At 49.9% G+C, this 25,350-nt stretch overlaps 1 protein-coding gene across 1 annotated transcript in view; it reads right to left on the bottom strand.

The window, feature by feature from the left end:
• The window catches only part of KMT2A (lysine methyltransferase 2A), a gene marked incomplete at its 5' end in the record, with an annotated part of 94,728 nt that extends 84,690 nt beyond the window's left edge, over positions 1–10,038 (bottom strand). Inside the window, 2 exons of the mRNA XM_081098550.1 lie at positions 7,564–7,662; positions 9,625–10,038. Of these exons, the coding sequence (XP_080954676.1) occupies positions 7,564–7,662; positions 9,625–10,038 (513 nt within the window). The remainder of the gene's footprint in view (positions 1–7,563; positions 7,663–9,624) is intronic.
• Between the last annotated feature and the right edge of the window lie 15,312 nt (positions 10,039–25,350).

The raw sequence follows: 25,350 nt of genomic DNA, 5'->3' as shown, positions 1-25,350 counted from the left end.
ACTCAGACTAAAATCAAGAACATTCTAAGCCCGACCAGAGTGTTCAGTGGTTGAGTGTCAACCTATGAACCAGGAGGTCACGGTTCGATTCTGGGTCAGGGCACATGCCCGGGCGATCCCCAGTGTGGGGTGTGCAGGAGGCAGCTGATCCGGGATTCTCTCTCATCATTTATGTTTCTATCTCTCTTTCCCTCTCCCTCCTCTCCGAAATCAATAAAAATATATTTAAAATAAAGAAAGAACATTTTATCCCTAGCTGGTTTGTCTCAGTAGTTAAAGCGTCAGCCTGCCGAAACCGGTTTGGCTCAGTGGATAGAGCATCGGCCTGTGGACTGAAGGGTCCCAGGTTCGATTCCGGTCAAGGGCATGTACCTGGGTTGCGGGCATATCCCCAGTGGGAGATGTGCAGGAGGCAGCTGATCGATGTTTCTCTCTCATCGATGTTTCTAACTCTCTATCTCTCTCCCTTCCTCTCTGTAAAAAATCAATAAAATATATATTAAAAAAAACAAAAAACAAAAAACATTTAAAGCGTCAGCCTGCGGGCAGAAGGGTCCTGGGCTCATTTCCTGTTCAAGGGCACGTATCTCGGTTGCCGGTTCCCCAGCCTCAGTAGGGGCATGTGCGGGAGGCAACCAATTCATTCGTTGGGTGTCTTTCTTTCTTTCTCTCTTTCCTTCTTTTTCTCTTTCTCTTTCTTTCTCTTTCTCTCTCTCTCTCTCTCTCTCTCTCTCTCCCACCTCCCTGCCTTCCACTCTCTAGAAATCATTGGGGGGGGGGGGGGAATCCTCCAGATCCTCAGGTGGATTTTTTTTTTTTTTTAAAAAAAAGAAGATTCAAAAGTCATGATTATAGCACTCAAGTAGGTATACTAGTATCTGTATACCTCAAAGTCATGAAAACCAGTTATCTTGGTGAAAAAAAGATTGTAGCATTCATGTCATTTCAATCTCTGAATCCTAATAATAATGAGGGGTTTCTACCACCAGGCAAAATGCTAAGTACTTTGCATGCATAATTTCAACTGAGTTTCACAATAATCTTATTAAGCATGATTGCTGGTAATTTACAAATGAAGAAACCGAAGCAGGGAGAGGCTAAGAAATTTTCCGAAGGCCATTCAACTAATCAATGTCGGAGCCAGGATCTGAACCTAGGCTGTCTACATGCAGAGCCCAGGATTTTAACAGATCTCAATGAGACCACAGTGTCCTATTATCTCATACTATTGCAGATTAGATAATGAGTCTCCCCCTTCGCACAGGTATTTATATATGCATAAATAAAAAATCCTAGCTGGAGAGATTACAAAAGGATTTCCTCATTAACTAAGCTTAAAGAGATGCTATCCACATGGTTTTACTGCTTATAATTAAAGGCAATAATCTAGGGACAATGTTGCACGTTTGTGTTTGATCTAAAAATTCGTTAATACTCATGGAGGACAGAATTTGAATATAGGCGCAAGTAAATATTCATTCCTCTCAGTATAGATATTACAGATATTTGTGATTAATTTCTCCCCAGTTTTAAGAAATGAGATAGTACAAAGGAGAGCTTAATGAAAAACATTTTCTCCAAAAACATTCCTCACAAGTAACATTACTCTCCTAGTTTAAGACAGAAAGCCCCAATTCCTGTAATGCCATAAAATAAGAAAGCATGGGTGCCAAGGGTGGCTCTCTAAAACAGCTCGCATGTTAGAGGTTCACATTTCTTAGCTAAAAGACATCCACCAGTCCATGCCCAAACATTCCCACCAAATACAAAAACAGAAATGCAAGGAAACAGAGATAATATATGAGAGAACCCGCAACTCCAGAAATAAATGTCTGTAGGATAAATCCTACCCCAGTACCACACAAGGCACTGCTGCAGCAGTGTGAAAGGTAAGCTATCTGGGGAAATCCCTTCCGTTTATTTGTCAAATAGAAAAACAACTACTCATTTCAAAGAAAGGGGAATTTTCATACAGAGCACAGAAAACTGTCAACTAACTCTTACATTTCTGTCTTTAACTGTTAAAACTCATTAGGGTAGTACATTCAACATCTAACAAGTCAAACCAAGTCTGGGCTCTGACAAGTTCTGTACTAACCCTACGAGGGAGTTTAGGTCACCCAACAACGTCAAGTCACACACCAAAATCCTCCTTTCAATGTCTTCAAAACGTCGTGAAAAGTCAATGTCTGGCAGAGGCTACCGCCGGTGGCTTCCCGTGCCGTGTAACCTGACAAGGTACAAAGCTCCTTGAAATATTTAACAGTGGTAGTATGGATTTCTTTGGATAGGTCAAGAAAAGCAGCTCATCCTTTTTAAAAACATAAAGAACCATTTTATGGGATGTCATTCCCTGGTCCAAGAGCCTGTGCCTTTCCTCGGGGCTTTCTAAGAGACCTGATTGAGGGGGAAATGAAAAGAGTAACAAAAGACCCCTTTTCCCTCTCCGTTCCCAACGTAATCCACCTCAGCCACAGGGCCAGGGGCATCCGCCGGTCATAAATGCCAGCAATCAGAGGCGGCCATAAAGCCACCCGCTCAGGTGAAGGGTGCAGCCAGCTCTCTGTGAGGCATGCCATAAAGCTCCTGTTCTTCACTCCCCCGGCCTTCCTCACAGCCAGTGAATGACAAGAACAAAAAAGTAGCCCTTTGTCTGCCTGCCTCATCTCTCATCTCGATGTGATCGATGAACCATCTGGGCCCAGGTGAAGGCGCTAAGATCCCTTTTTCCGAATAAGAGTGCGTTTCCTCCAGCCGGCCGCACATCGACCCACCAAAGGACAGGCTGTGTTTTGAGCACTGACATAACAGAAACTAAAGTGAAGCTCCATTTTCCAGAAAATGTTTTTTGCCTATTCTGAACCTACGCTAGAAGCCTCTCCAGTTCCTGAACTTCCCAAGAAATATTGGAGCCTACAAGAGTATTAACAACTCAGTAATTTCTACAACTTCCCAAAGAATTTTGTAATCAAAAAGTTCATTCAGCCGAAACCGGTTTGGCTCAGTGGATAGAGCGTCGGCCTACGGACTGAAAGGTCCCAGGTTCGATTCCGGTCAGGGGCATGTCCCCGGTGGGAGATTTGCAGGAGACGGCTGATCGATGTTTCTCTCTCGTCGATGTTTCTGACTCTGTCTCTCTCCCTTCCTCTCTGTGAAAAATCAATAAAATATATTTAAAAAAAGAAAAAGTTCATTCAAATCTCAGTTAACTTTCATTCAGTCTATGTTTTAAAACCTGATACAATTTATTTTTAGGAGCAAGTAATATTGCATTGATTGATTGTCTTCACAACCTACCGGTCCCTAAAAACCACCAGTCTGTGATTTACTCCAGATAAGTGTTTACTTATCAAGCTTTAAAAACAAACTGGTGAAGACCCAAACAAATACTTTTTAACGTGAACTCTTTAGCCCCCTCTTTCCTCCCAGTGCCTACAGGGTTCAGAATCCTATTAAAATGTAGATGCCCCATGTCAGAGTAATTGAACTTCCTTAATACCGGAAAGTAACATATGCATAAAAAAGGTTCCCCCCCAGCAACCCTAGAACAACGCCTCCCCAAACGAGTGACAGGCCCAAGCTCCCCCTCCTCAAAGTCTGCGCCCTGGACTCTCCACCGAGGCAGAAGACCGGGAAGTGACAAGAAGGCTTCAGTTAAATCTAGAAAAAGTTCCCTGCCCACACTAGGGGAAGGTGGGCAGGCACAGAGAGCTCTTAATTAGGAGACCTACAATTAAACACAGTCTCAAAGAGAGGATGGAGTGAGGATGTGGTGCCTGGGAGCAAGCAAAGACCGAGGCACCCCTTCCAGGGCACCCCCCAGCCTCGGGCCTGGAAGGGGTGCGAGTGGAGTCCGCACAGCTCGATGCACAGGGCTCCACGGTGAGTGGGCAGACGAGAACTGAGTCGGGGCCGGAGTATTTTCTTTTCCCAACTTCCAGGCAGAAGATGAATCATGATTTTGTGAATAATGACTTCCTACAGGAGCCTGTGCCTTCAGGTAATCAGATAGAAGGTAAACGACCTCACGCGGTTCTTGGTGTTCTAAAGACCACCTTCTGATGCTCGGTACCAACCGAAGCACCGCCTCTCAGAGCACAATCACAGCCACCCCCTGGTGGCCATCACGTGGGATTCACAAATTCTTCTTTTCATTGAGAAGCTCACATGTCTAGACTCTAGGACACAACACCGAGTCTGAAAATAGCTTCCCCTTCGAACCATGAATCCACAACACTAAACCATGAAGACAGATTTAACCAAACAAGAGGGACTCTAAACACCAGATGAATTGTTTTTAAAATTTGATCTTCATTTTTCTTATACTTAAAATCAGTCAACTTCAGCAAAGAACTTTTTCCAACAGGTAAGTCCTTATATTTTGTTCACTCAAAGAAAACTTTCCTACCATTGATAGTTCCCCTCCCAATGATGCCAGTTAAACGGGCAAATGTACAATCTGACATTAAAAATAACCAAAGACCTAGCCGGTGTTGCTCAGTGGGTAGAACGTTGGCCTGCAGACTGAAGGGTCCCGGGTTTGATTCCCATCAAGGTCACATGCCCGAGTTGCAGGCTCGATGCCCAGTAGGGGGCATGCAGGAGGCAGCCGGTCAATGATTCTCATCATTGATGTTTCTTTCTCTCTCTCTGTCTCTCTCCCTTTCTCTCTGAAATCAATAAAAATATATTTAAAAACAAGAAAAAAATAGAGGCTCCCTGACTCTGACTCTAAATAAACTCAGAATAAGAAATTCTGACTTCACCAAAAAATTAAGATAATAGAAAGCAATCAGAGCACTGGGGTAGGAAAGGACTGATGAGCTGATAGGTGACGCTCACCTTTTCATTTCACAGGTCACAAGTTCGAGGGTAAAATCAGTGAACTGCCTGAGGCCCACGACTGCACGAGATGAGTGAGGAGGGCCGTGCCCACTGGCTCCCACTGCGGCCCAGCGTCCTCGCCGCCTTTTCCTCCTCCCCGCGCCTTTTCCTTCCTCCTCCCCGCGCCTTTTCCTTCCTCCTCCCCGCGCCTTTTCCTTCCTCCTCCCCGCGCCTTTTCCTTCCTCCTCCCCGCGCCTTTTCCTTCCTCCTCCCCGCGCCTTTTCCTTCCTCCTCCCCGCGCCTTTTCCTTCCTCCTCCCCGCGCCTTTTCCTTCCTCCTCTCTGCGCCTTTTCCTTCCTCCTCCCCGCGCCTTTTCCTTCCTCCTCCCCGCGCCTTTTCCTTCCTCCTCCCCGCGCCTTTTCCTTCCTTCTCCCCGCGCCTTTTCCTTCCTCCTCTCTGCGCCTTTTCCTTCCTTCTCCCCGCGCCTTTTCCTTCCTCCTCCCTGCGTAGCGGTTGCTGCGCGGGCAATGGAGGAGCAACGCCCACTCTTGCCCATGTGCCCAATAAACAGGGAAAGAATTGCAGAATTCTCCATCTTTCCGAAGCACAACCCAAGCGCGCACCTCAGTCTCTCTCAAATGGAAGCAAACACACACAACGCGCGCACTGCACTTCAGCTCCCTTCTCTGCGTGCGCATCAGGCACAACTGCAATTCGGTGTCCGCTAATTTCTAATTAAGCTTTGCCAAATTTTATGAGCAGGGTGGAAAGTTTGCTTTTAATGTTTTGTGAGGTGGTAGGGGAAGTAATTCAATTATGAAGTTACTAAACAGAGACTCATTGTTGATAAACCATTTCTGGGGTTTATATCAAAACAGCTCCAATTCCAGCTGGCGGAGATGTGTCCTATGTATTAAGATGGCAGAGGAGTGACATTAACACCACCTGAGACAACCCTCAGTGCCGCGGGGCCCTGACTCCGGGCAGGCGGCAAGAAAGGCCCAAAAACACGGCTCTGGGATTCCTGCATGACAGCGCTCAACAAACACCAAACGTTATGCCCGGCCTGTATGGCTCAGTGGTTGAGCATCGACTTATGAACCAGGAGGCCACGGTTCGATTCCTGTCAGGGCACATGCCCAGGTTGTGGGCTCGATCCCCAGTGTGGGGGAGGGGAGAGGTGTGAAGGAGGCAGCCGATCAATGATTCTTTTTTTTTTTTTAATATTTTACAGAGAGGAAAGGAGAGGGATAGAGAGTTAGAAACATCGATGAGTGAGAAACATCAATCAGCTGCCTCCTGCACACTCCCCACTGGGGATGTGCCCACAACCCAGGTACATGCCCTTGACCGGAATCGAACCTGGGACCCTTGAGTCCGCAGGCTTACGCTCTATCCACTGAGCCAAAGCGGTTAGGGCGTGATCAATGATTCTTATTGATGTTTCTATCTCTCTCTTCCCTTCTCTGAAATCAATAAAAATACATTTTTAAGAAAATCAAACTTTAATGCTACTTCCTAGCTGTCACACAGAAAGCCAGAACAGATCAGCAACACCTATGTTTTTGTAAATAATCCCATTCTGACAGAATGTGGCCCTCAAGAGCTCATGTGCAGCTGCTACCGAGAGAGCGACCAGAGGCGGGACGTTAGGAACACGCATCAACGCAGGGCGCGCCTCCGGGGCTGGGGGAGTTTAAACAGGGAGGCGACCTGGACGTTCTGTTCCCCGTCACCCCCTCCGCTCATCGTCCTCTTAGTATTAAGTCAGGTTTTGTTGTGACCAAGTTACAATCCGGATTCATGGGTCACAAGCCACGTGTTCATGAATCCAAGTGAGAGGACAGAGCTGCGCACGAATCCGCAAACAACCGTGGGTTTCTGCGGGGGTGCTGCCCAGGGAGCTCCCAGCACCCCCTGTCGGCCTCACCATCGATCTATGAGACCCTGTAACAAAATGCTTGGTGTCTGCACTGAAGACGACGCGGTCAAAGGGCATCAGCATGATGGGTTAGCAATAAACCAGACTATGGGTTAGCGCTAATCCAAACCACCAACCCATGCGAGGGCGCCTCAACTATCACATGAAAAGCTTACCCACGGAACAACAGCTCATTTCAGCCCAAGGCAGAAAAAGGACGGGCGTCTGAGTAAGCAGTTAACCACTCTTCTCAGAATGAAGTAGCAACTACTGTTCAGGCAAGAAAACCTTACTAATATGAAATAACTTATTTGGAACAACTGCAATTCCTGACAAGGCGTCCCTCACTGGGTACTGCAGCGACGCACAATGCCGTAGGTGAGAAGATGTGAGCGCGGACGAAAACTTGAAAGGTGGTACATCAAAGACCAAAGATGGAATATCCTGGTGCCCAGACATTAGGTCCCTGAATCCAGGTGGCTCTTTCTCGACAGTCTCTTAAGATGCTGTCTTTGGGAACTGTGGAAACCCTGTTTTTGAATATGTGATAACATTTGGGATGTGTACTTGATCCTTCTGTACAAAACACGTAAGCATGCTAAACCAGAGGAAACCACTTCTCAGGGCCCCCTTACAATAGACTAACTTCTCCTATTAGGGACTTTCTTATCATACACAAATATACATGGGGCTAAAATTCCACATATAGCCAGGCAAGTCTCCATTTTAAAAATAAGCAGGTAAATGAAATGTCTTTTTTTTTTTTTTTTTTTTTTTTTTTTGCTGCTGTATCTTTTAGAAAAGCAAAATCAACTCACATTTAAGCACCAACTCCATGCAAGTAACCTGAACGGTTCAGTCTTTTTGTCATGTATGAGGCCTTTGGTTCTCCAACTACATGGGATCTGTGTTGTTAGCTTAAAAAATACAGAATTGGCCTTTCAAAAAAAATAGTCATCTACAGCATCCAACATAGTCTCAAGCAACCCTGCTGACTACAGCTGCCTTCTGGAGGCTGGGAAAGGAGGTGGAGAGAGAGCAGAGAGGCAGGGAGAGGGAGCCGCAGCCAGCCACACAGCAAGGAACACGCCCCCATCATGTCCTCCTCGCTCCATCACCAGGCGGGCTGCAGTCAGCCTCCGGATCGGATCGAGCTGCCTTAGAAACGACTTTTAAAAGGAGGCAGGAAGGCTAACAGCTGGGAAAGGCCAGCGCCTTGGAGGGAGGGGCCGGGAGATCTGGGATCTCCTCCCCAGGGTCTGTGCGAAATCTAAGGGGTGCGGGGCACAGCCGTGGCCAGGGGTTTGCCCAGGATCCTCTGTGCGCCCCAACGGCAGGCACGCAGGAAATGCCTGGTTATCTTTCCCTTTCTGTTTCAATCAAAAACACTCGGGGCAGAACCCCATGCCCTCCTTCGTGTGAGCCCCTAGCAACTGCTCTTCTTCCTAGCCTCCCTCATCCTCTCCTCCCGCCCACCTCAGACTCCCCCCTCCTGCATCCATCGGAAAATAAACGCCTAAGGCCCTGGCTGAACCTGAACTCAACTTCCCCTCCCAGGGCAACTTTCTATTTTGCTGAAGGAGGCTGAGCAGCGCTCATCAAAGCTCCCCTATCCTCACCCCCGTCCTAATGGGAAGGGCAAGGGTCTCGACTGGGAGGGAGAACCCTACGTCTTCCTAAGGAATAACTGTGCTTCCCAGGCCCGCTTTTCCCAGCGAAAGCCAACCACCACCACACACTGAAGGAAACCTGTCCCTTATCTCCTCTCCTCACGCCGACCCCGCTCCCCCCACCCCTGCCATGCCCAGGGCTGGCGGGGGAAATGGGGGGTCAATAAAGAAATGTCGGAGAGGAGCAGGGCCGGAGGGAGCCGGGTCGGAGGCTGCGCGCTCCCAGCGCAGCGCCGGGGGTGGGGCAGGAGCAGCTGCGTCCCCTGGGAAGGGGCTGCGGAGCCCCCCAAACACCTCCCCGCACAGGGCCTGCCTCGGGGCCTCCTCTCGGGGGGCTGGTGAGGAGCCGCTCCTCTGAGCCTGGGGACAGTGGACTACCTCCCCGCCAAGATGCCACCAAGCCTTCATTCTAGGGGAGGACAGCGTGGGGCGGAGGCAGAGAAGCCCCTGCTGCCACCGGCTGGCGCTGAGCTCTGCGAGGCGGGCAAGCGGGCTGCTGTGCAAGGCGGCACCGAGCAGAGGGAGGGGAGAGGAGGGGCGGGGAGGGGGGCCGGGAGCAGGAGGCAAGGGCATGGATGGTCCCTGCTGGGGGGTGGGGGCGGGAGGAGGGTGAGGGGTGGAGGTGAAGGAAGGGGGAGTGGCTGGGAGCGCAGGACCTGGGCCGGGATGGAGCGAGGGTTCGGCAGGGGGGGTCGGCAGGGAGGGTTCGGCACGGGGGGTTCGGCAGGCTTTGGGGAGCGAGGTGTGGGGAGGGACGTGGGCCCCCCGGGGTAGAAGAGCGTGGCCCGGATGAGGCCAGCGCCGGAGAGATGCCCAAGAGAAGCGCTGCCCCGAGAGCAGAACATCTGCCCCAGAGGGAGGCGGGCGGAGGAGCAGGTCCCGGGGAGGGAGGGAGGAGGGAGGATCTGGCTGGATGAGGTAATCTGGGGAGGGGAGGAGGGGTTCAGCCCCGGGATGGGGAGCCCGGCGAGGGGTCCGTGCCAGGCATGAGGGCCCGGGTCAGGGGAAGGCGGGTGGGGGCGCGCGCCCTCGGCCAGATGGCTTCAGACCCCGGGCGGGCGCCGGGGAACCCACGTTCGGGCTCCCGAGACGGGAGGCCATGGGCCGGGTCAGGGTGGTCCCCGAGTCAGGATGCTCCCCGGGCCGGGTGGGGGAGGGGAGGCCCCGTAGAGGGTCGGGACCCCGGGCCGGGGTTCCTCGCCGCCTTACCTCTCCGCTGCCGCCTCCCCCGCCGCTCTCCCCGAACACCGCCCGGAACCGGCGCAGGTTGGTGCCGATGGCGGCCGAGACCTGCAGCGCCGCGTCGAAGCCGGGGCCGACCCGCAGCAGGGCCGGCCCGGCGGGGGCCGCGGACGATGACGGCGCCGAGGACGAGGCGGGCGCCGAGGGGGCTGCCGAGGCGGCGGCCGCTCCCACTGCAGCCGCGGCCCCGCCGCTTCCCGCCGCCACGGCCGAGGGGGAGGGGGGCGCCCCGGGAGCGCCGCCGCCCGCGGGCCCGGGGGGAAGCAGCAGGGCCGGCACACGCTGGCGCGGGGCGCCCCCCAGGCCCCGGCGCCCCCCGCCGCCGCCGCCCCCGGTGGTCCCGGGCCGGGCGGGGAAGCGCCACCGACAGCTGTGCGCCATGTTCGCCCCGTGAAGTGCAGCCGCGAGAGGGAGAGGCGACAACACAGGGGGCGGGGAGGGGGGCCGGGGCCCCGGAACCTGCCTACGCCGCCCGGCGCCGCCCCGCCGCCTGCGCGCTGCCGACCGCCATGCCGAGCGCAGGGCCCGCGCGCCGCCCCGCAACCTGGATGCCGGGCCCCGGCCTCCGCTCCCGACGCGCCGCCGCTGCGCCACCCGAGGCCCGGGCCGCCTCCCGCCTGCCCGCAGCCCCGCAACCTGGATAACCGCGGCCCCGCCCTCCGGAGCGCCGGCCGGGAGGGGGGAGGAAGCGAGGCCCCGGCGGGAGCGCGGGTTCCGGGGGGGAGGGGTCGCGGGGATGGGGGCGGAGGGAGCCGGGCCGCCTCAGCCTGCGAGCCCCAGGCCAGTTACACTCGTTCCCGGGAGGCGCTGGGGACCGACCCGCCCCAGCCGCTTCCAGGAGAGCGCGGCCGACGGGCCGGGGACAGCGAGCCTCCGCCCCGGGCGCGGGCGCGGGCACAGGCTGGGCCGGCCTCCTCTTACGCCCGCGGGACAAGGGCCCCCGATTGTACTGCGTGCAAAACAGAAGCGCTTCCCAGTCCCTGGAGCGCGGGGCCGACAGGCCTTCAGTGCACGCGTTTTACAAACATCATGCGAGGAGCCCCTCCCCTTGCCGCCGCTCTCTCCCAAATGCGCGCAGCCAGCGGCCCGGCTCCCGCCGCCTCCCCCTGCTGGGCACTCGGGGCTGGGGACCCCCGTCTCCCGCGCCCCCTGCAGTGAGCGGGGCCATTCCCCGTGCCGGTGGCGGGCCTGGCCACCGAGGCGGTGTGACGACGTAGTGAAGTTGGGGAGCTAACGGGGCCCGGAGCGAAGGGCGGGCAGCAGCGCCCCGCCCCTTCCTCGGCTCCGCCGCCGCCGCGTGCCTAGCGGACCCTGATGTGTGCACGCGGAGCGCGGGGGCCCGCGAGCACGTTTCTGATTAAGAGGGGGGAGGGCCGGGCATTTTGATCCCTGGGGCGGAGGGGAGCTCCGAGCGGGGCTTGGAGGGGGAGGAGGAGGGGGTCAGGGCGGGGGTGGATCTCCACCCGGTGTGCTTATTGCGGGCAAGCGGGGAGGGCGCCTCCAGCTGGGCGTTAAAAGCCTGCGAGGCTGGGGAAGCCGAGCCGGGAGGGAGGGGTCGGCGCCGCGAGAACCTGAGTAGGTTGAGCTGGGGATCGATCCCCAGCCTGCAGGCCCCGGGGCCGCCTCCACCCCCCCCAGCTGAGATGGAGTTCGCGGGAAGGTCACGCAGCCTCCCTGGACTCCCGCACAGGCACAGCGCACAGCTTGTAACATTGCAGCCCGGGCGGCGGATTCGGGGAGGAGAGGGAGGGCCGGGGAGCAGGTTGCAGTCAGCTCGCGTCCTCTGGAGGGTGCCCCGCGCGTCTCCAGAGAAGGTCCAGGCCTCCTGGTGCTGAAAGCCGGCGTCCCTCCACCACGGAAACGTTCGTGCGGAGCGACCGGTGGGGTGGGTGGCAGAGAAAGGGCAGGCGACCGGCCAGCTCCGACTCCCCCCAACTCTTCCCGCATCGATCGTCGTTGCAACCGCGCAGGATGGAGCCCAGATGGTTTGCAAAGCGCGCGCACAGAACCAGAGTCCCTGGTTACGTCGCTGGTTGACTAGGTGCAAAAAGGGTGGGGGTCGTGGCAGAGAATCTTGAACGGCAGCCCCCAGACGCCGCTAAGGGGGCCATAAGCACCCTGTTGTGGAAGGTTTCGCCATTGCAATAGTTTGGCGTGAGGCGCTGGGGGTCTTGCCTCAGGGTAGCTGCTCTGATCACTTACAGACCGATGACCACGTGGATTCCCTCCAGCGTCCGGATTGTTCGCTCTCTCGCTGATTTTTCTTTTGTATTTGCCTCCCCCCACCCCCTTTAATATGTAAAACGGTCTGCAGAGGTAACAGGAGGGGGCTGAGTGGCAGGATTTATATAACTATGTCCACAGGGTTTCTCTCGGTCCTGCACCGCTGAGAAAACACGCCAGCGAGGCTCTGAGCAGCCTTCCTCCCAGCACACCTCCGCCGGCCAGGGCGGGGCTCTGCGGGTCTGGGGGCAGCAGGGAGAAAGCCTGAGATTGTGTGACTCTCCAGACTCAGTCCTCTAAGCATAAAAACTTGAGAAGTCATCTAGTTTGTCTCTTTGCCTCTAGACTAGTCCAAAAGGAGCCAGAGCAAATCAGGATTGGGTTTATGGTTGCTGCTTTTAAGGCAGAAAAAATAACATTTGTTGAGTTCTGCCAGCATAAGTGGTTTATAGGCATTCAGTGCTCACCAACCCTCTGAGATAATTCTGATTTTATGAATAGGGAATCTGAGGCTTAGAGTAACACCCAGGGTCACACAATAAGCAGCAGGACCAAAACTCATTGGGTCTAGCACAGTCGTGGGCAAACTACAGCCCGCCGGCCGGATCCGGCCCCTTTGAAATGAATAAAACTATTGAAAAAAAAGACCGTACCCTTTTATGTAATGATGTTTACTTTGAATTTATATTAGTTCACACAAACATCCACCCATGCTTTTGTTCCGGCCCTCCGGTCCAGTTTAAGAACCCTTGGTGGCCCTCGAGTCAAAAAGTTTGCCCACCCCTGCCCTAGCACCAATATCCCCTCACCATACTGCTGACCCCAAAAAGGCATACTATGCTGCCACACCGACTAGGATTACTACCATCACAAAAGCAAAATGAGCCTGGCCGGGTGCTCAGGGATTGAGCGTTGACCTATGAACCAGGAGGTCACAGTTTGATTCTGGTCAGGGCACATGCCAGGGTTGTGGGCTCCATTCCCAGGGTGGAGCCAATAGGAGGCAGCCAATCAATGATTCTCTTTCATCATCGATGTTTCTCTCCCTCTCCCTTCCTCTCTGAAATCAATAAAAATATTTTTATTTAAAAAAAAAAGCAAAACAAGAACTGGTGAAGATGTGGAGAAATCGGAATGCTTGGGCAGTGTTGATGGAGATGGAAAATGGGACAGCTGCTATGGAAAACAAACAGTAATGCAGGGCCTCAGAAAATTTAAAATGAAGTTACCATGTGATCTAGGAATCCCACTTCTGAGTATATGCCCAGCAGAACTGAGAGCAGGCTCTCAAAGAGGCATTTGTACAGCCATGATCATGGCAGCAGGATTCACACCAGTTAAAACATAGGAGCGATCCAGGGGCCCATTGACCAATGGATGGCTTAGTAAAATGTGTTATGTTACACAATGAACAATTCAGCCTTAAAAAGGAAAGAAATTCTTTCACCACATGGATGAACCTTGAGAACATTATGCTAAGTGAAATCAACCAGTCACAAAAAGACAAATACTGGGTGATTTTACTTACAGGAGGTACTTAGAGTGGTCAAAGTCACGGAGGCAGAAACCGTAATGGTGGCTGCCAGGGGCTAGGGCAAGTTTGGAGAGTTATTGTTTAATGGGTATAGAGTTTCAGATTTACAAAATGAAAAGAGTTACAGAGACAGCCCTAGTCAGTTTGGCTCAGTGGATAGCGTGTTGGCCTGCAGACTGAAGGGTCCAGGGTTCAATTCTAGTTAAGGGCACATGCCCAGGTTGTGGGCTCGCTCTCATCACTGATGTTTCTATCTCTCCCTCTCCCTTCCTCTCTGAAAGAAATTTTTAAAAATGTATATTTTAAAAACCTGTTAGTTAAAAAAAATGTATAGATGGTTGTGATGGCTACACAATAATGTGAATACCTTTTTAAAAAAGACATTCTGTGCCTTACTCATAAGGTACCTTAAACTACATGTGCTTTATTTTTTTAATTTTCATTCCATTTCTTTTTCTTGAATACCTAATATAGTCTATTCCAGTGATGGCGAACCTATGACACGCGTGTCAGAGGTGACACGCGAACTGATTTTTTGGTTGATTTTTCTTTGTTAAATGGCATTTAACTATATAAAGTAAATATCAAAAATATAAGTCTTTGTTTTACTATGGTTGCAAATATCAAAAAATTTCTCTTTGTGACACGGCACCAGCGTTAAGTTAGGGTTTTTCAAAACGCTGACACGCGAGCTCAAAAGGCTCACCATCAATGGACTCTATTCGGTTAAAAATGTAAAGGAATTAAAGTTTGACTCCAATCTTGTTCTGAATGACCCTCCCCTCCCCCAGTCATATTTTACCCTTTCTTGGGGGCAACTAATGTTATCAGCCTCCTGTATATTCTTCTAGAGATAGCCAGTGCCTATTCAAGCAAATACACACAGAAGTTTTTCCATAAATGAAATAATATTGAACCTACTTCCGGGATCTTTCTTGGAAATCATTCTTCCGGTACTCAGCATTTCCTGCATGGACGGACAGCGGCAGAGTCTATGGAACCAGCTCTCGATTGGTAGGCACTTAACACTGGATTGCCCAAGGAAGTCATTTTGACTGCTTTTTAATTTCAATTAGAAAAACAATTATGTATATAAGGACACAATGTCTTAGAATTTTGTGACTTTTTGTACAACATATAAATGCGTTTATTAATAATTGTAGTTACCTCCCCCTCCTTCATTTCCGGTATATATATGTGTGTTATACCTATATTGCCCAAAAGCAGTCATTTTGACTGCTTGGGGGGAAATTTTAGACTCTTATTATTGAATTGAGTAAATTTCTTATATGACCAGTTCGGCTCTGTATTGAAATAACAGTTTTCTTTTTTTTTCCATTACCGTCACATGATAACATACAAGTACATGATAAATTGTCGATACTTGATGAGTTGCAGTTGCTCAATAAGCTAAACTAGTACTTGTTATTCGAATCTTTATGCGGTGATACTTGTTCTAATAAGTTGTTTATTTTATTTCTTTTGCGCCCTAAATTCATGAAAGAAATGTCGATTAGAAGTGAGTTATTGGAAAAGCTAAGGAACATAAGTGAAGAGTGCTCCGATATTATTCTTTCACAATGCAGTCATTTTGACTGCTTTTGGGCAATATAGGCATGTACTAAATGTCAGTCTTTCTAGTGTTAAGTAGTTTCCAAACATTTGCTGTTTTAAACAATGGTGGCCCTAGCCGGTTTGCCCAGTGGATAGAGCTTTGGCCTACGGGCTAGAGTCCCAGGTTTGATTCTGGTCTAAGGCACATGCGCAGATTGCGGTGTGCAGGAGGCAGCCAATCCATGATTCTCTCTCATCATTGGTGTTTCTTTCTTTCTTTTTAATTCTCACCTGAAAATATTTTTTCCATTGATTTTTAGGGAGTGTGGAAGAGAGAGGGAGAGACAGAGAGAAACATCGATGTGAGAGAGACCCATCAATTGGTTGCCTCCTGCATGAGTCCTGACCAGGCTTTGGGCCTGAGGAGGAGCCTGCAACCAAGGTACGTGCCCTTGACTGCAATCGAACCCAGGACCCTTTGGTCTGCAGGCCGGCGCTCTATCCACTGAGCCAAACTGGCTAGGTCTCATCATTGATGTTTCCATCTCTCTCTCCCTCTCTTAAATTAATAGAAATATTTTTTAAAATAAAATAAATATTAAACAATGCTGCAGTGCATAACCTTGAATATATATAATTTAGCAAATTCATCTGTAGCACACATTTCCGGAGTGGAATTGTGAGGGATGCACATTTGAGTTTTGATGGACGTTGACTAGCTGTTCCCTGTAAAGCTTGTACGACTTCAGACCCCAGCAGTGTTTCAGTGCCTCTTTCCCCAAACTTCCCCCAAAAAGATTTTTTTAGCTTCTTGAGCTTTGCCAGCCATATTTTAATTTTTTTCAAAATGACAAGAGGAGACATTTAAGAAGGGAACCCCAAATTTTGCCCCTTTCTGCAAACTCATGAATTACTTCTGGTTTGAAGGGACCTCTATATGTTCATTCCCTCTTCCCCTCCCTGGAAAGACATCTCATGGCAAACCGGTACTGTGGTGGCATTAACGTGGGCGCAGTCACAGATCTGGGCGTGAATCGCAGGGCCGATAATTGGAGCTACGGAGTCTTCAACCAAGCACCTTGGCTCCTCCTGCTCCTCATTTGCAAAAATAAGGATATTAATAGCAACTTCGTAGGATTATTATGAAGATTGAATGACATAATCTAAGCAGAATGTCTTCTCACTCAGATAGAAACACTTACCACCCAGGGATTTCCATAGTCACTGGCCAAGATACCCGCTCTCAAACCATCCATTTCCTTTTTCCAAACAGGCCTCCAGGGGAAAACATAGAGTTAGGAATCCCAAACGTCCCCCTGCTGAGGAAATGCGGTGGCTGTCACTTCAACTTCCCCATCGTCCCTGAAGAGAGTGCTGCTCCAGTTCTTCGGTGCTGCTTTTTCGTGGGGAGGGAAGGGCCTCTCCGCTATTCTTCTCCAAAGGCACCCCTTCCATTAGGTAAGCACTGGCTGCGTTTGCTACTGCCCTGCACCCGTGAGCGTGTGCTTCTGCCCTCCCACGGAATTAGGTGTAGCTCCACCTGTGACTAAAAGGACTGTAATTACTCATCCCAGCGTGGACAGGTGGGGGCAGTCCTGGCCAAAGGCAAAGACGCAATGGTTTGGGGCCATGAGCTCCTGCAGAGCAGGCCCTGGGTGTCGCTGACCCCTGGGCCCCGGTGCCCGGTAGCCTCTGTTCCAGCGCAGGGAACGCCTGCAGGGTAAGTGACCCTCCCAGCTGCACGCTGGGACCTTGAGATTCACACCCAAGGGGTCTTGTGTTGTCAGAGGACGTGGCAATCACATAGGCTGGGCTGGCTTGTTTCTGTTTGTTTGTTTTGTTTTCACGCTTTATTTAAAATCAGTTAAATTGTCGCAATGAAATTATACCAATGAGCAAAATTCACATCTCTCAAAGAGAAAAATGACAGGAATAATTATTATTTGATTATTATTGTTTCACCTGGTACAAGCTTGAAGGAAATGTTGCACTAAAACATTTCCTTTCTCTTTCTTTCTAGTTGTCTGTAAATTGTACTCTTAGCCCAGCTGGTGTGGCTCAGTGGTTGCGTGTCGAACCATGAACCATAAACCAGGAGGTCATGTTTTGATCCTGGTCAGGGCACATGCCCGGGTTTCCCACTTAATCCTCAGTAGGGGACGTGTAGGAGGCAGCCAATCGAGATGTTGATGTTTCTCTCTCTCTCTCCCTCTCCCTTCCTCTCTCTAAAATCAATAAGAAACATATTAAATTGTACTCTTAGAGTAGTCCTTGTCATCCTCCTCTGTGCCTGGTGGTTTTCTGTCCTTTTACTTATTGAACATTAACTCTGTGCCAGTTATTATGTTAGAGCTGGAGATGCCAAGATGCTGTCACAAACGTTCACAGAAACATGAGAAAGAGAAGGGCTTTGAGAAACAGAGTACAGTGGGGCCTTGACTTACGAGTGTCCCGACTAACGAGTTTTTTGAGATACCAGCTGTCTCTTGGCCGATTTTTTGCATTGAGTTGATAGAGTAATTTGAGTTAACGAGCTCCTTAATGAGCTCGGTCTCAGAAAGAATTAAACTCGTAAGTCAAGGCCCCACTGTACTTCATTGTGGCTTGAACATAAGGTGCATGTGGGAAAGCGTCAAACAATGTGGCCAGGCCCTGACCGGTTTGGCTCAGTGGATAGAGTGTCGGACTGTGGACTGAAGGGTCCCAGGTTCGATTCCAGTCAAGGGCATGTACCTCGGTGGCGGGCACATCCCCAGTAGGGGTGTGCAGGAAGCAGCTGATTGATGTTTCTCTCTCATTGTTGTTTCTAGCTCTCTATCCCTCTCCCTTCCTCTCTGTAAAAAAAAAAAAAAAAAATCAATAAAACATATTAAAAAAAGAAAAAAGGATGTGGCCAGATTATTAAGGAATTTGAATTTTATCCTAGAAAGGCAGGGAAAAAACTGAAAGATTTCAAAGAGGGATTGATGATGGAATTTGTGCCACATCACTGTGGCAGCTAAGCGTAAGAAAGCAGGCTGATGGTAAGACTAGAGGCAGAAAAGGCAGGTAGGATATGTCTGACCACCCCCATATGCAGTGGTCCAAATGCTGGGTGCAGGGGCCTGAAGACCTAGGGATGAAGACGGCTTTCAGAGATACTTAGCAGCTGGAATGACTTTTGGTGTCCATTTATTTTATTTTATTTTTTTAAATATATTTTATTGATTTTTTACAGAGAGGAAGGGAGAGAGATAGAGAGTTAGAAACATCGATGAGAGAGAATCATCGATCAGCTGCCTCCTGCACATCTCCTACTGGGGATATGCCCGCAACCCAGGTACATGCCCTTGACCGGAATCGAACCCGGGACCTCTCAGTCCGCAGGCCGACGCTCTATCCACTGAGCCAAACCGGTTTCGGCTTGGTGTCCATTTAGATGTGGGACTTTTCTCAGGTTGCCAGCTGGGGTTGATCAAGCAGTTGGTGATATCACCAACTACAAAAAGGACAACAGGAAGAAGATGTTTTCCTTGGGAAATGATGAGTTAGGTTTTGAAACAGTTGAGTTTGAGGTGCCTGTGAGATCTGCAGGTGGAACTGTCTAATGGGCACCTGTATAGATTGGACTGGCGCCCAGAAAAAAAGGCTTAAAATATAGATCTGGGACTTGGAAACAGAGATATGGTAGTTGAAACTCTTACCAGTGTTGGGGTTCTTGGGTTCCCCAATAGAGAAATCAAGAGGGCCCTAGCTAGTTTGGCTCAGTGGGTAGAGCGTCAGCCTGAGGACTGAAGGGTCCCAGGTTTGATTCTGGCCAAGGGCATATGCCCAGGTTACGGGCTCGATCCCCAGTAGGGGGTGTGCAGGAGGTAGCCAATCAATGATTCTCTCTCATCATTGATGTTTCTATCTCTCTCCCTCTCCCTTCCTCTCTGAAATCAATAAAGATGTATTTAAAAAAAAAAAAAAGAAGAAATCAAGAGGAACCCCCAGAGAATTTTCCAGATAGATTTTATTGAGCTATACTCGAGCACCAGGGAGGCAGCACAGAGGGATGAAAGGTCCTCTGAACTGGCTCCTGGGCTGGCTTTGCTTGGCTGCTTTTATAAGCTGGGATGAAGCAGGCTTGCACAAAACAAGCAGGCTTGTGAAGGGTTCAGGGAGTGGAATTTTCTATGTCAGGGTGGGGTTACTTCCTCCTTCTGTCAGGTTGCTTGGCAACTAAATGCATACTGGTGCTGTTGGGGCAAGATGGCAGTGTTGCTTATTATCGAAAACCCAGGAAAGTCTAACAGGGGCTAAATCTTGACCAACTGTGCATGCAAAACTGTGGTTTCCACGTCTTCTGGCCACCTGGTCTTAACTTGGCTTCCTGGCCACCCAGTATTTTTCCGTTCCCTGACCCACGTCCCTATACTGTCTCAAAACCATGGGCATGAATAAGGCCACAGAGAAAGAGTGTGTGTAGTACACAGAACCAGTAGAAACCCAGGTCTATTGGGTGGGCTAACAAAAAGGAGCCAATGAAGGGACAAGAAATGGGGCAAGAGGGAAACCAAAGGAGAGAGAGTTTCAGACAGAGGAGCTGTCAGCAATGTCAAATGTAACAGGGAGGTCGAGAAGCAGAAGGACTGAAGAGTGTTCCTCATAGTCCTGGGGAGTCACAGAAGGTCTCAGCAAGAGAAGTTGCTGGGAAAGGTGGTCGGAAGTCAGAATGTACTTGGCTGAGGGGAAATGGAGAGGGCAAAGGAAGAAAGTGGAGTCAACTCTTTGAGAAGCTCAGCTGTAAAGGGGGAGAGAAGGACTTTAGCTGGAGCCCCAACATATGGTTAAGACTTTTCATTTTTAAGCTATGTTTTGATTATTATAAAAATAATAGCCTGACTGGCATGGCTCAATAGTTGAGTGTCGACCTATGAACCAGGAGGTCATGGTTCGATTCCCAGTCAGGGCACATGCCTAGGTTGCGGGCTTGATCCCCAGTAGAGATTGTGCAGGAGGCAGCTGATTAATGATTCTCTCTCATCATTGATGTTTCTATCTCTCCCTCTCCCTTCCTCTCTGAACTCAATAAAAACACATTTTAAAAAATAATAAATGCAAGGTAAAAATTTTCAAGAATGGAAGAATATAAAATAAAAAGTTTATCACCAGAAAATCTGTTATCTAATGTTTCAGAAGATAAACAAGCACATATATAGACATATATAAAATATCTGTCCATATATAGACACACATAACATAGACATGTATGTTATGTGTGTCTATATATGGATGTAGGCACACATGTTTTCTTTACTCACTGTGATGGTACCTGGCCCTCCCATCTTTTTTCACTTAAATCATGTCCTGGAAGGCTTCCCATGTCTTTCTGACCTTGTCTCTTGCCTCTCTCTCTCCCCTTCATTGTGTTCTACTGCTTGGAGCTCCTTTCAGTTCCTGGAACACACCAGGCACGTGCACCCCTAAGGCTTTTGCACTTGCTGTTTCCTCTGCCTGGAAAGTTCTTGCCCTCCCCACCCCCCACCCCCCGTCCCCTGCCATGTCCTCTTGGCTTCTCTCTCCCTTCAGATCTCTACTTAAATGGTCGCCTCCTCTGAGAGGCTGCCCCTGTGGTTCAAGAGGCCTTACCTTGCTCCATTCTCCTCCACAGCCCGATCATCCTCCACCTGCTGACCTGCTCCATGAGGGAAGGACTGCTTCTCTGCGCCACATCAGAGCCTAGGACAGCACCGGCCCTCACAGTATTCAGGCCTGTAGAGCTGGCACAGAATCAGGCCTCTAGAGCTGGCACACTTAGTGTAGTATTATGATCAACAACATGGTGAGTAAGAGTACAAGCTCATGCCCTGACCGGTTTAGCTCAGTGGATAGAGCGTCGGCCTGCGGACTGAGGGGTACCAGGTTCCATTCCGGTTAAGGGAATGTACCTTAGTTGTGGGCACATCCCCAGTAGGGAGTGTGCAGGAGGCAGCTGATTGATGTTTCTCTCTCATCGATGTTTCTAACTCTCTATCCTTCTCCCTTCCTTTCTGTAAAAAATCAATAAAATATATATTTTTTAAAAAGAGTACAAGCTCAGCCTGGCCAGTGTGGCTCGGTGGATAGAGTGTTGGCCTGCAGACTGAAGGGTCCTGGGTTCAATTCCAGTCAAGCCACATGCCCAGGTTGTGGGCTCCATCCCCAGTGTGGGGTATGCAGGAGGCAGCTGATAAATGATTCTCTTTCATCATTGATGTTTCTATCTCTCCCTCTCCCTTCCTCTCTGAAATTAATAATAAAAATTATACACACACACACACACACACACACACACACACACACACACATACTAGAGGCCTGGTGCACAAAATTTGTGCATGGGAGAGGATGTCCCGCACCCTCTCTAATCTAGGACCCCACTCGGGATGTCTGACTGCCGGTTTAGGGATCGGGCCTAAACCGGCAGTCAGACATCCCTCTCACAATCCAGGACCACTGGCTCCTAACCACTCACCTGCCTGCCTGCCTAATGCCCCCAACAGCCCTCCCCTGCTGGCCTGGTCGCCCCTAATCCCCTGCCAGCCTGATCTCGCCCCTAACTGTTCTCCCCTGCCAGCCTAATCGCTCCTAACTGCCTCTGCCTTGGCCTCCACCGCCATGGCTTTGTCCGGAAGGAAGTCAGATGTCCAGAAGATGGCCGGTTGACCCGGTCTAATTAGCATATTACCTTTTCATTAGTATAGATAAACAAAGAGTGCGAGCTCAAACTGCTTGGGTTCTAGTCTTTATTTCTCTGTAGGTGTGTTTACTGGGGTACGTGAATCGTTTTCTCTCTGTAAAACAGGGTCATACTAGGGCCCAGCTCCCTGGGTTGCTGAGAGGCTTGTGTGATGTGTGGACATACGGAACATGGTTAACTGTAACAAGTGCTCTTTGCCACCGTATTAGGAGTATTCTAGAACAGCGTCCTCCAACATGATGCCACCCTCCCAGGTCTTCTTCCCTCCTTTGATTACTTCTCGGCCTCCTTTCCCTGCCCTTCACCCCATAACCCTGGTTGCCTTCTCTTAGCCCAGTGGTCGGCAAACTGCGGCTCGCGAGCCACATGCGGCTCTTTGGCCCCTTGACTGTGGCCACGAAGTTTCAATCGCACTGTACGTGCGCGCCCACACGTGGCATTTTGTGGAAGAGCCACACTCAAGGGGCCGCAGTTTGCCGACCACTGTCCTAGAGTGAACTCTTGGTTTTCACTGCCCCCGGGCTAAAGTGGCCGCAACTGCTGCCCCAAAAAGCGCCACCCCTGGGGCCCCGGACTCTCACATCCTTGTCAGGGTATCTGACGCCCTGAATGGTGGCTAGGCTTCCTGGAGGGCAGGGAGAGTTTCTTGTTCACCTTTATCTCTGCTTCTTAGGGATCATGCTCTTGGTAGTTACACTTTGTAGGTGCTCACAGTCTGGTGAAGGGAAGCAGGCAATGCGTGCGTTGCTGTAATAAGGCAGCTGGTGGCAAGTGCTCTGTCAGTAGGATAAAGACAGCAGGGAGCTGGGAAAGGCTGAGTGCGTATTTCCCTGCAGGGTGGGGGTGTCCGGCCCGGGACGTATAAGGCCCAAGAAATCATTGGGGGTGACTTAATTACTAGTAAATGCTTGACCAAATGTAGCAGGCAAATTTTTTTAATATATATTTTTATTGATTTCAGAGAGGAAGGGAGAGGGAGAGAGGGATGGAAACATTAATGATGACAGAGAATCATTGATCAGCTGCCTTCTGCACGCCCCCTCTTGGGGATCAAACCCACAACCTGGGCATGAGCTCGGACGGGGAATTGAACGGTAACCTCCTGGTTCATGGGTTGACGCTCAGTCACTGAGTCACACAGGCTGGGCTTTATTCTTCTTAAGCAATCCCATCTAATACTCAAGGTCCCAGTCACCCTCTGTGTGCTTGTGACTTCCATATTTACGTCTCTGGCACTAACCACTCTTTTTAATTTTAGACACATAAAATCAATACTCTGCTGGGCATCCTCACTTGTATATCTTTAAACTGAATTCCTCTTTTTTTTTTAAAAAAAATATTTTTATTGATTTCAGAGAGGAAGGGAGAGGGAGAGAGAGAGAGAAACATCAATGATGAGAGAGAATCATTAATTGGCTGCCTCCTGCATGCCCCACATTGGGGATTGTGTCCGCAACCTGGGCATGTATCCTTGACTGGAATCAAACCTGGGACCCTTCAGTCCACAGTCAAACGCTCTATCCACTGAGCCAAACTGGTTAGGGCACCCGATTATATTTTTGCATTGATTTTTAGAGATAGTGGCGGGGAGGGGGAGAGACACAGAGAGAGAAACATCGATGTGAGATACACATCGATTGGTTGCCTTCTGCCTGCGCTCTGACCAGGGCTAGGATAGAGCCTGCAACCTCGAATTACGTGCCCTTGACCTGAACTGGATCTGAGACCTTTCAGTCTGCAGGTCGATGCACTATCCACTGAGCCAAACCAGCCAGGGCTAAAAGCTACATTTATTAATGTCTCTCATTTGTGAAGTTATATGAGCTCCTGATATCAAGTTTAAAAACTGAGAACTTGAGTGGGGAAAGGCTAGAAGGTAAAGGATGCTCAAATATGTAGCAACAAAAGGAGCCTAGATGTGAGTAGTAAGCACACACAGTATAGAGATATTGTATTCTACAGTTGTACACCTGAAATTTATATAATGTTATTATCCAATGTCACCCCCAATAAATTTTTTTTTGTTGTTGTTAATCCTCACCCAAATATATTTTTCCCATTGATTTTTAGACAGAGTGGAAGGGAGGGGAAGAGACAGAGAGAGAAACATCAGTGTGAGAGAGACACATCGATTGGTTGCCTCCCGCACGCACACCAGGGATTGAGCCCGCAACCAAGGTACATGCCCTTGACTGGAATTGAACCTGGGACCCTTCAGTCGGCAGGCCGATGCCCCAACCACTGAGCCAAACTGGCTAGGGCACCACTAGTATATTTAATTTTTAAAAATTGAGAATTCCTTTTGAAACATTATAGATAGAGACTGGGTAGTTAAATGATCACTGATTAATGTACCTTTTAAGATGTTTAGGATTAGGTGTTAGCCTCTCCTCTTTAGCCTCATGCTCTTCTCTAGTCTGAGCCATCTCTATTAACATCTAACCAATCCTATTGCTTAAAAAACAAGGAAATATCAAGGTTCTGATGTAGATTATACCTTAGGAATCGCTTGGTTCTGCTAAAGTTGAAATGTTGTGTCTTACAGGTGGGTTAGAGCTCAGGTGTAAGTTTCTGAATAAAAGCATAAAAAGCAAACTGTCTCCCTTCCCCACCCATCTCTCACAGTGCAGTACCACCCTAAATAGCTGAGATTAGAGAACCTAGTTAGGGAGGAAACGGGAATAAGTCCCACAGGCCAGTCCTCCACCTGCCTCACTGGTTTTATTTCATTTCATTTTGCACTGAAAAGTGAGGAAAGTAACATTTTTTAAAATCCTCACCTGAGGACATGCCTAGAGAGAGGGGGGGGGGGAGAGAGAGAGAGAGAGAGAGAGAGAGAGAGAGAGAGAGAGATCAGTTACCTCCCGCATGCATCTAGACCAGGGATCAAACCCTGCAACCCAGTATGTGCCCTGACTGAGAATCGAACCCACAACCTTTTGGTGCACAGGACACTGCTCAGTCAGCTGGGCCACTCTGGCTGGGCTACATCTATACTAATAAAAGAGTAATATGCTAATTAGACTGGATGTCTTCCAGATGTCCATCCAGACAAAGCCACCGCGGCTGCCAAGGCCCAGGGCCGGCAGCAGGGAGAGGGAGAAGAGCTGCCCGCCCCGTGCATGAGTTTCATGCACCAGGCCTCTAGTATTGTGTTAAAAGAGAAAAATACTGGGCTTTGTTGCTGATTTGTGCTCTTGAGACTGCTGCACATAACGTTGGAAGGTTATCCATGTTTGTAGGCAGCTTTCTTCTGGAATGGGGATGGGGGTCGGATGGTGATGGTAAAGCCAACAAACTCAAGAGTCCCAAACCCAGGGCCACTGAGCATCAGTTTCACCCTCAGTGCAGTGCGGGTGAAATTTGGAGACCTGCGTAAGGTGGAGATTAGTGCCCTAATATAGTAGTAACGTAGGCATCATATAATAATGTATATTTCTACTAGCACATTCAAGACAGATGAAACCATAACAGGGTTCAAGTAATGATCAAAATATCACTCCTGCCCATCTGGTGTGGCTCAGTGGTTGAGTGTCGACCTATGAACCAGGAGGTCATGGTTCAATCCTGGTCAGGGCACATGCTCAGGTTGTGGGCTTCATCCCAGTAGGAGACATGCAGGAGGCAGCTGATCAATGATCCTCTGTCATTATTATTATTTTTTTAGCAGAGAAGTAAT

The sequence above is a fragment of the Myotis nattereri genome (assembly GCF_964212035.1).
Source record: "Myotis nattereri genome assembly, chromosome: 9".
Classification (NCBI taxonomy): Eukaryota; Metazoa; Chordata; class Mammalia; order Chiroptera; family Vespertilionidae; genus Myotis; species Myotis nattereri.
Note: the sequence above shows the minus strand (reverse complement) of the source record. Positions and strands in the feature narration are given on the sequence as shown.